Raw genomic sequence first — 10,877 nt, forward strand, 5'->3', positions numbered from 1 at the left:
CCCCCACCACCCCACACACGCACACAGCCTGAGTCTTTCTTTTTTACCTTTTCATCCATCTGTTTGTCCCTCTCTCGCTCTCATCATCGTCATCGTAGGGGAGGGGAATGGCAGGAAGTGTGAGGCAGGAAGAGAAGTAAGACTAAACTGTTGTAACTTGACGGAAGCCAGAGTGAACTGTTGTGTAGACGAGGTGCGTGTCTGTTGGTATGTGTTGGTGTTTGTGTGAATGACTGTGTCAGCCAACAGGAGAAAAATAGGATGCAGTGAGACAAAGGCCTATTGTCTGTGCCCACACACTGCACAAACATGCACATGCAGATACAATAATACAAAATGTAACACACTATTAAATCAATGTATTCTGAGAGCAGACAGATACAGACAGACAGCCAAAAATATAGATCTTGCATGCTACTCATTAAACAAATTGTTGTCATGAGACTCAAGGCAGGTGCTTCAGATGCATTGCTCACACATTTAAAAGCACAAAGATGAAACAAAATTCTCTGGCCTAAATTTACCATTTTATACAATAATATGATATAGGTAGTAGTAGGTTGTCAGATTTTGTATTATATAGACTATATAATTAATTAATTTACTATGTATATGCTATTAAAGGACAATTCAAAATGTGATATATGTAAGATTAATTAATTACTCGCAGGCATGCTTTCTCTTGTTTTCGAAGCTGCTAGAATAGGGACATTTCAGTTTTGCCTTCATGGAGCAACTTTGTAGTCCACTGGTTAAGACACTTAACTTATAACAGGTTTAAAACAGCTCAATATATCTGTTGCATTTCAAATCTCTTTCTTTCTCCTTTGTTTACAGTCAGTCCATAACTTTATTTAGCCAATAAAGCTACAAATGTCTTAAAAAAAAGTTTAATTTATGAATCTGTATCAGAATAATTTGGCAGACAAGTAATTTTGATTTATTCCCACGTACACATGCACCTTGACATTGCTCATATGACACAGAGGGCAGGAAAAATACTGATCAACCCTTTATTTTTCTCTCGACACAAAGGTGGAGATGACACAGATCATGTGAATCAGATAAGACTATAGATAGTTAAAACCTGTTCACTGTTTATATCATTTGTAACTTGTATGGACTTAAAGTCATATGAATGTAACCTTTATTATTTGGTCCATACATTTCATTGTCTTTCAATGCTCTGGTTATTGAATCTTATAATGAAAACGGAAAAATTGGCTCACTTTTTATACAGAGCTCCTATCATATCACAATCAAAAAATAGGTTTGTGCGTTCTGCTCGCACATGTGCTCGAAAAATTCCACACAATAGATACATATCCACTGACCCAAAGCAGCTCTTCTGTGTCACGGTGTTATAACAGAGCCAGGAAGTATTCTGTGTCATTTCTTCAGCCTTTATCTGTGAGAACCTAACTGAGGTATGACCTGACTTCCTAGTGAAGTTGACCTCTGCGATGAAATGCTATCATACAGGATATGTGGGAGGCAAAGGGCTCTTGAGCTCTCCCGACCTTTGTCACATAGGCTCTGTATGTGTATGTGTTTGGTAGCTTAGTAATGTTGAAAGGTGTCAGCAAGTAGCCTTTTAAAACCCATTGTGCCTTTCCATTGTGTTGTTGTTTTCTTATAATGTGAACAGCCCCCCCATGACATTTTCCCCCAAATAAGCCCTGCATATTATTTCAAAGCTAGCAGCCTGTGTTTGGTCAATACTAAAAAATAACTCTGAGATAACTGCATTGGTGAAATGTATTTAAACAATGTGAAATAGTTATGCAAAAGGTTATAAAAACACTGAACATACATTTGCTGTGTGTGACTTGGTACACACGTAGGCACGGGGCTTAGGGGGTGGACAGATTGTTCTTATGAACGACTCTTAATCTGACCAGGAAGGTCTTACTGAACTAACTTGGCCATACTGTAGGTAAAAGCTTGTAATAAAAAAGCACAACAGTTGATACAAATAGTGTTGCTTATAACTGTGGCAATCAATGCTTTGGAAGTTATTTGTTTGCTGAGGAGGAGTTTCACAGATTAAAAATATGTTGTTTTTAGCCTTGAGTGTAGCAGGAGCTGCCAGGTCAAGGTTTTATCCTGCGAGTAACACATTCTCCCTTGATTCATTAGATACAGAATCTGGTGCAAACATTCTTATTTCCCAGAGGATGTACCCTGAACACTTTAGGGTTACTGACTTTTCCTACAGTCCCACTTTAGGTTGAAAACCATACTTCTCCTAAACTGTATTTATCCAATAAAGGGACAAATCCCTTTAAAGTTTGCTTCATAAGATAGTAACACTTTTACTTAAATACACAATCTGAGTACTTCTTCCATCTCTGGTCCTCAACTGTATTTATCCAATAAAGGCAAACATGACTTTATAAACTCTCGCAAAACTCTTTTAAGTGCATTGTATTGATTTTCCGACACTTTAAGTGACTTAGATTTGTTCCCTCATACAGGTACATCATGAATTGAGATAGAAGGCAGGACAAATACTGAACAACATGTTTTTGTTATTGCAGCATGAAGGGGGTGATGACACAGATCATGTAGATCAGATAAGACTTTAGATAGTTTGAACAAGTTCACTTTTTATATACATCTCAACAATTACTTGCCATGGGATTTGGTCCAGATGTTTGTGTTTTTTTAGAATGAGTTGCTTTTCATCATCCTTCATGAGCAGTTCCATGTCTTTCCCAAAATGTTGAAGTGGAATCAGTCGTTGTGCAAAATCCCCTAAGATCGTGCTGGATTCAAACCAGGAAAAGGTTATTTGTGTTGCTCTTGGCTGCATTTAGGAACTAGAAACATATTCTTTCTTGCATCATTTCATAAAGGCTCAGAAACATGTATAAGATAAGTTTCATCTGTTTCAGCAGGTTTCAAAGGGCGATGGATTCAAAGAACCTCATCAATCTCTATGAATGTTTTCAATGGTAGCCTCAATCAACCCTACACTCTGTGCACCTGACAGTGTCCCAGTGCGTGCAGGAATGCACTGAGGAGGTCACAGGGAGGAGGAAAAGAGAGACAGAGCAGGAGGCGGGATGAAAACAGGAGATGTGGAGTGATGAGGTGAGAGGGCAGGAGAGACTTTGTCTTGAGGAGGGAGGAAGAGAAGTCAGGAGAAGATATGATGAAGATATGGAGAAACTGAAGGATCTTATGCGAAAAGCAAACAGAGAAACTAAACAGATTATCCTGTCACAGGACCCTTTCCCCCTCTTATTACTGTTGCATGACTGACAGTGTGTACCGTTGTTTATTTTTGTTTAACATTCACTTAAATCTTGAGTAAACCAGAATAATTTTTTTAAAGATTAATAAGCAATTGATAAAGCCAGGCGGTGCAAAAGTCAAACCTCTATCATCAGGATTGGTAGGTCATATAGATTTGACCAATCTTGCTGACCTAGTAGATTTAATAAATCAGCCTTTTCCCCTAAATCTCCACTAGTAACTGCAGTGCAAGATTATGCCGCTGAAAAACCTAATTTCAATACAAAAACATTTGATCTTTATTGTTGACAACACATGAGCAAAATGTTCAGGTTTTGCTGTTCTAAACAAGCATATTTGCGCCCGAGGAAGGCTGTGTAATTGGAATAATTATGAATTGATACGGAATGAAAATACATTGACTAGCTTCTGCTACTTTAGTTTAGTCTAAAATAATATATTATTTCCATTTTTCTTGAAAGCACAGATGTTGTACAATCTGTTGCACTTCAACCATGCATAGAACTCACACATAGAGTGTTGCTGTTCGTTCCACCACATTGGTATTATGGCTCTATATTATCTATTTAAACAGTTATCTTAAAAGCCTACGTGCTATCTGTCGGCTGTCAACATTTTATTTTTGGTGTGTGATCATGTGGTTATCATCACTGTATGCTGCAGGAAATGTGCATCGCTTCAGAGGCGTCATTATAAAGATATATGCAGAAACACAGCTTTTCGATGTGCTTTTACACCACATAATATAAACGCACACAGACACAAAGAGGCTATGTGTATGCAAGCATTTATTTACCAGAATCTATAATAGGTTGTCATATGACACTTCAAGCTAAAGCAAAATTGTTCCAGTAGCATAAGTCCTCCTCAGAGGTGCACCTGTCTGCGGCTCTTCAACAACGCAGCGAGCAGACTCCAAATATAAGAGAATATCTCCCAGGGAGACCAGTGTAGTCATCTCACTAACACAAGTGTATATGTATGAACAACATGCGTGTTGTTCAAGAGCAATGCGTGATCACCAGACGCTTCTGCGATGCTGGTACTCACCTGTGTGAGTCTCCAGGAGCACATGTCATCAGCTCCTGGAGACATGCTTTACCTGGAACTACCACATAGGTATTGAGTACTTTTCCAGGTGTTTATATTTCTGTCTTTGGGTCTGAGGAAGGATTTTGTCACCAGATAGCATTGCAAACCATGCAAGATGCAATCACGAAACGTAACAGGTGTGAAGAGGATATCAAATTGAGTTTCAAAACTGTCAGTGAGCCAAGCAAGGGGGTCAAGTGTGTAAAATCCTACTTAAGGCTGCGTTTGGAGATAGCTGTGTCTGAGCCATTGCTCCTAAAGTAGGGGGGTAGAAAGTTTGGCAAGGGGCCATTGACCCCTCCCCCACTTTACACCCAAGGCCTGATCTATAACTCATATTTGGTTGGTGCTACAACTACATATAAGCGGGGTCTATCTTGAGTATAAGAAAGGTTATGTATGTCAACCTACTACTTACTGTACTCACTATTTATTTTCAAGAGAAAATATCTGGCATTAAGTGTGTTGTTTTTCTGTTGAAAATGGCACATATCATTAATGCACAATAAATGAAATTGCTTTACTGAAATGAGGCTGTATCTCAAAAGTACAGAGATGAAAATGTCACGACTGTGGAGCTGTCATCTGGATGCTGTTAACTCAATAATTTTTCAACGAAAGGTTTGATAAGAATTTACTAATGCTTTCATCGAGACCTTAAAATAACGTTTCAGCAATAACAACATATACATTCCCTAAGGGGCAACACACCACGTTTAGCTGTTGAGGTAATGCTTGACTGCTGCCAACATCTTGGTTTTGATATGGCATCAGTTCAATGGGGAATTATAGCAGGGCTACCATGCTTAAATGTCACAGATACAGTATCTGTCAACCTCTCACTCTGTCTCTCGCCTCACACTCAGCTGTGCATGTCCACAAAATGCCAACATGAGCAGTTGCCATGACAGCAACTCCCTCCTTTGCCTCCAACCCTTACTCTATTCTGGTCAGAGCCATGCTCTACCTCCGTAACCCCCCCACCTCCTCTTTCTCTTTCTTTCCTCTCTTCTGGGCCTTCTTCAATATTGAGAAAAACATTTGTTTGGCGCTGCTTCACTCTGATTTGGTAGCTAATAAGTCTCAGTATTTATGTCCCAGGGTGTCTTGTGTTACCTGCCATCTTAACTACTTCCCGCTCCTGTGCTCTCAAATAGCCTCAGGGGGGGCTACTAGAGAGGTCTGGCTACTGTGCAGACCCACAAATATGACCTCGTAGAGCAACCTTATTTTGCCAAGTATGAAGGTTTGAAGACAGATTTTAGGCCAAAAATATGATTTAGTTCCATTAAATAAAGACAAAATCCCCCCTGGATGCAACATTTCTCAACCCCTACTCAATCAGCTGCATGTGTTGAGGCAGAGTGTCTGGTCACTGGGCAGAGTATGAGGGCAAATCTTAGAGACAGAACTAATGTGATGATGAGAGGGTTTGAGTTTCTCTGACGGTAAAAGCTTAGACCACTGACAGGAAAGTGTGTGATATCTGCTGAATATTTTCCCCTCTGATTTACTGCAACAGCTTTGCAAGGTAAACAAGTAGCGTGGAGATGTTTGCCAGGCAGTGTGTTAGTTTATCCACCGACTATGTGGAAGATTCAGAGCCTTATGCAGGTTAGGTGGGTGTGCGTGTGTTTACTATAAGAATAGCTGAATGAATGATAGCAACAGCCTGTGGCTCATGTAGGAAGAGCATCATTTTCAATTATTTCACAATGAAGTATTGATTACAATTATATTGGGTTGAGTATTTTATAAAACAATTGAATGAACTGCAGAAGAACAACAATGTCAACCAAAGGTGGCGGAGCTCCACCAAGGCCAATCACATGCTCCTTAGTTGGGTCTGGGGTCCAAAGTTGTATGGGTTCCAATCAGCCCATGCTTTGCCCTAGTTTAATGAAAATCAAGCAGTTGTTTTTTCTGTAATGCTGCTCACAAACAAACAAACAAACAAATACAATTGGGTGGGGACTCAGGCAGGAAAACTGATCATATAATTCAACTTAAAGTCTTAAAGCCCTTCTTAATAATAAACAATTGTATCTCTTTGTTATTCAGTGAGGTGTTTCTGTTATTTGGCCTACCCTCATTGATATTAATACAGTGGACAAGTTTATAGAAACGCCTCTCAGTATAATATAATACAATTCAACAAGTTAATTAGATTTATATATCAGCTTAAACCTTTACTAAAAGGCAGGGCTAGTGTAACGCACCACGGGGCGTCTTTTTTTCTGAATCAGACGTAGGATGAGCACCAGCTTTGTATCCAGAAATGCATCAAACTTTGCTTTGCAGGATCACTCTGGATGTGCGTGTCTGCTGATACACATGAAGCAAAACAACTAGTGATTTAATCTAAAACAAGTGTGTGATTGTTTTATGAATGTAAATGCATGGTGGGTGTGTGTGCGTGTGTTCGCCTGCCTGCCCATGTGATACATGTCTGTCCATCGAAGGAAGTCCCAGAAGTGCAGGATTATAACACTAAGGAGGGAACATGCTACTGTGACAGCAGCAACTTCCTCACACACACATACACAGACCTACTGTACACACAGGCCCAGGTATTAAGAAACCCCCCACTGGCTTTTTATTCTACAACAGTTCACTCATCTTTCTCCGGGGACAAATTAGTTCCTCTGGCGTGACAGGCAGACAAAGAGCCGACAGGGCCTGACCTGCGTCACAAACCCCAGCATTAAAACAGTGTAACTGTTATTGCTCCATTCACAACTCATCTATGACCTTGCTGGCTCATTTCACACATACAGTATGGTCTTGAACCCGGCTCTACCAGCACTTCCCTGGATTGTCAGGAAATGTGGTACACACATTCATCGGTCACCCTTTTCTTGTAGCTTTGGTTTATGATCAAATACCAATGAACCATCAGCCTCAGCTATGCTTTGTGTTCATTGCTAATTAGTAAATGCTAGCATGCTAACATGCTAAACTAAAATGTTGAACTTGGTGCACATTATATCTGCTAAACATCAAACTTGAGCGTGTTAGCATTGTGATGTTAGCATTAACTCCTACAGAGCAGTGTGGTGTGGACCTGTTTTAAGAAATGGAAAAGGAGATGCTATATATTTCCTGATATATTAAGTACATTTTTTGGCTCAATGTGATCTCTGATTAGTCTCTCCTTTCAAGCTGTCTTGGTAGTATTGCATCAACATTATTTTTGATTGATGAGGAGATACGGTGATGATGTGTTTAGGGTTTACTTCCTTTTTGCATTGAAATCCTTACAGAGTGTTTTATTGAAAGGTTGTTTTGTGCAAAAATGATTTATTTACCTCCCTTCTTTCCCAAATCCTGCGCTTAAATGTTTCCCTTTCCTCTCTCCCTGTTTTTGGGAGGTTTGGAAGGAAGAGGCTCTCTGGTAAGCCCTTTCTGACAAAACCTCTGGCTCAGACTGACTCTGCCCCCCCCTACAACCTTTGTAGTATCCTGAAGCACATTTATAAGCTCACTTTGCCAAATAGCTAATTGTAATCAGATGCAAAAAAAGGGAATTTAACCGACCTGCACTAATACACTTTATGGTCCAATTTTACGCTGTAATATAATGAGTGCAACATCTCTTAGTTTGTGCCTTGAACCGTGGCAGATGATGTGCAATTTGTGGTGCTATCAGCGACCGCAATCTGTTCTTTGTGAGTTCGTCAACAAGTGTACTCAAACAATATTTAGAGAATAATTTACATAAGAGATGAGATTGTACATTTTCAAATGAGACATCTACAGTGTCATTAAGTGGAACGAGGACACAGGCAAAGTGGTGTACTTAGACTCAGGTTTCTCTCTTATGACTCAGTGTCAGTGAGATGTATAGTGCGAATCAGCACATACAGTACAGTACAACATGTGCAAGTTGACCAAGTGCACACGAACGGCAACTTTTTCATACCTGTGTAAACACTTCATCTCCTGAGTTCAAACAGGCTAAGGCTTTAAGTGGTGTACCCAGTGTTGTGTTGTGCAAGGTGTTGGCTGGTCACGTAGAAAAGGCTTTTGTACAGTGTATCATCAGAGAAATCAGTAAAGGGAGAATAGTCTGTTCTTTAGGGATAGCAGATAAGACTGTTTACCTTCTTCCTCTCCGTCTGAGAAAAATACAGACCTGCACTGTTTCCTCTACACTGGAATGTGTATGTTGTACCCAGGAACTACTTCCTTATGTCTGGCTGTGTGTATATGTGTGTACAATATGTGTCTGTACATCAGTCGCACTCTACTGCTTTTCTCAGAGTGGCAAGGTGACATATTGTCATAATGAGGGTAATGACCTGATGAAAGAAAGCTTTGTGAGTCTGCATTTTTCCTTCCCTTATGCAAACGACTAAAATATTGCAGCTATAATTTTTACTGATTAGCAACACATGCCTTTAAGCATTGTAAGTTTGTTGTGTTCACACTTGGGCTATGTCTTTCAGGATTATTGTGATGTATGAGATATGGGTCACATTGTGTTTCATAACCACAACCATCTCAGGAGAATAATTCACATATTTTGCTCAAGTAATAGCACTAACACCACACTGAGCTACTATTTTAAAAGTCATGCAGTTCCCATGCAGTAAAATTGTAACTTCTATACTGTTATTTATTATATTGTTAGATTATTTATTAGCATTTTTTTTTTTTTTTCACCAAAAATTGCTGGATGCCAGCTGGATTCAAATCAGATTTTATGTAATTTTTTCAATGGTGAACCCCAAACTTCCGGCTACAGACATTCATTCATATTTTACAGGGCTTGCTATCTTTTCATGAAATGGCAGGTGTCAGTTTGCTTGTTTTTACACACAATGTGTCTCATTTATGAGGGGGACAGCTCATTATGTGGAGGACCCTCTTGTGTCATATGAATTTAACCTCGGGTCATGTATTATCCTCTTCAGCTCTCCATTGAGTGTTCCTCTCTCATTCTCTTGCTATAGTGTGTGTTGCACTGTACCCCAAATGGACATCCTGTTTTGAGTGTTCCCCTCACAGATTCAAGTTGTGATTCTGGACAATGATACACTCATACTATAGTTATGTCCTCATATAACTCTTGTATGAGCCGTGGCCGAGTAAGGGCAGGACTAATGGGACTGCGGCAGATTGTCCTGCAGTTTGTACAGCACACGTACAGTAAAGTACATTTGCTAGTTGTTTATTTTTACGATTTAGGACTCAAGACTTGATGATTAAAGGTATTTCGAATGTTCGACAAATAGATGAGTCCTGAAAGATTTCTTAATTGTGTTTCATCTTTAAGCAAAACCTAACACCTTGATTTAGAAAGCATACACAAATGAACTCCCTAAGTGAATGCTTCTTCTCTGAAACAATGGATGTCTAATTGTCTTGAATTAATCTGAAGCTCATTTCATCAGAGTAGTATTTCAGAGTAGAACAATTGAGCTTTCCCTGACGCTACCAAGTACCAAGTTATTTGTATCTAAGTCTAATCGAACCTTAACTTAATCAACATGCTCTATTTTGTGATTAAGTTTGGAGGAGTTGTTTTTATGCAGTGGAGCATGGCACATACTGGAGCTGAATAATTAAAAGAGATGACGAGAAAGAAAGTTGGCTACTTTCCCTTCATTTCCTTCCATTGCAATTCTTCCGAGCAGCCACACTGCATGTCCAACATTACCATCATCATCTCCACTATGTGTGACACATACAGTAATACCCCGGAGTTCAAAAGAAGAGTGGGAACCACTGCCCAGTACTAAACCACAACTGCCATTAAAGTGTCCTCTCTCTAGTTTGACTATCCCCTGCCAATAACACTGACTCGCTACTTTGAAATGTCATTTCAAAGTAGCGAGTCAGTGTTATTGGCAGGGGATAGTCAAACTAGAGAGAGGACACTTTAATGGCAGTTGTGGTTTAGTACTGGGCAGTGGTTCCNATTTGACGTCAGATCGGCAGCAAATCTGTATCCACAGAAAATTGCTATCAGAAACAATGCCTGACGTGTTTTGGACGTAAACTCGCCTTTGTTTACATCAGCAAGCCTCGCTAACACTCAGAGCTAACCTGTACTGTAGAGCAGGGGTTCTCAAACTTTTTGTTTATGCGGACCACTATTTATNAAACTGACCCAGTCCGGCCACATGAAATGTCAAATGTTAGAAATCCGCTGTTTATTATTTAAGTACGTTTTACGTCCGATTCGCTCATTTTTTCCTCTCTGTACACAACTCCATTTTGAGCATTGGCCTGTCATCAGATTTAATTTGTAGTTGTTGCTGTGGCGGAACTTTAGTAAAATAGTTTTTGATGAAATACTTCAAATCTCCACCCTCCATAATTGCACTTGCTTCAGTTGCTTGCTACTTTCTAAGGGCGGTGATGACTTATAGTACGAACTGAAGTTGATACGATTTGATTGGATTGTGAGGCATGAAGTGAGCCTCATCTGATTGGTCAATCCCTCCATTTTTTTCTACCAACGGGAAGGACCAACTTACGGTCGTAGCTCCTCTCGCAACAGAGAGTGCAATACTACT

General features: G+C 39.7%; 1 protein-coding gene across 3 annotated transcripts in view; it reads left to right on the forward strand.

The window, feature by feature from the left end:
• The window catches only part of LOC104956763 (cAMP-specific 3',5'-cyclic phosphodiesterase 4B-like), a 106,976-nt gene that overhangs the window by 90,744 nt on the left and 5,355 nt on the right, over positions 1 to 10,877 (forward strand). For all 3 annotated transcript variants that reach the window (XM_010784295.1, XM_010784296.1, XM_010784297.1), the window contains one exon: positions 9,591 to 9,594. In XM_010784295.1, coding sequence (XP_010782597.1) covers positions 9,591 to 9,594 — 4 coding nt within the window. The remainder of the gene's footprint in view (positions 1 to 9,590; positions 9,595 to 10,877) is intronic.

Source organism: Notothenia coriiceps, unplaced genomic scaffold, assembly GCF_000735185.1.
Source record: "Notothenia coriiceps isolate Sejong01 unplaced genomic scaffold, NC01 NC01_scaffold00026321, whole genome shotgun sequence".
Classification (NCBI taxonomy): Eukaryota; Metazoa; Chordata; class Actinopteri; order Perciformes; family Nototheniidae; genus Notothenia; species Notothenia coriiceps.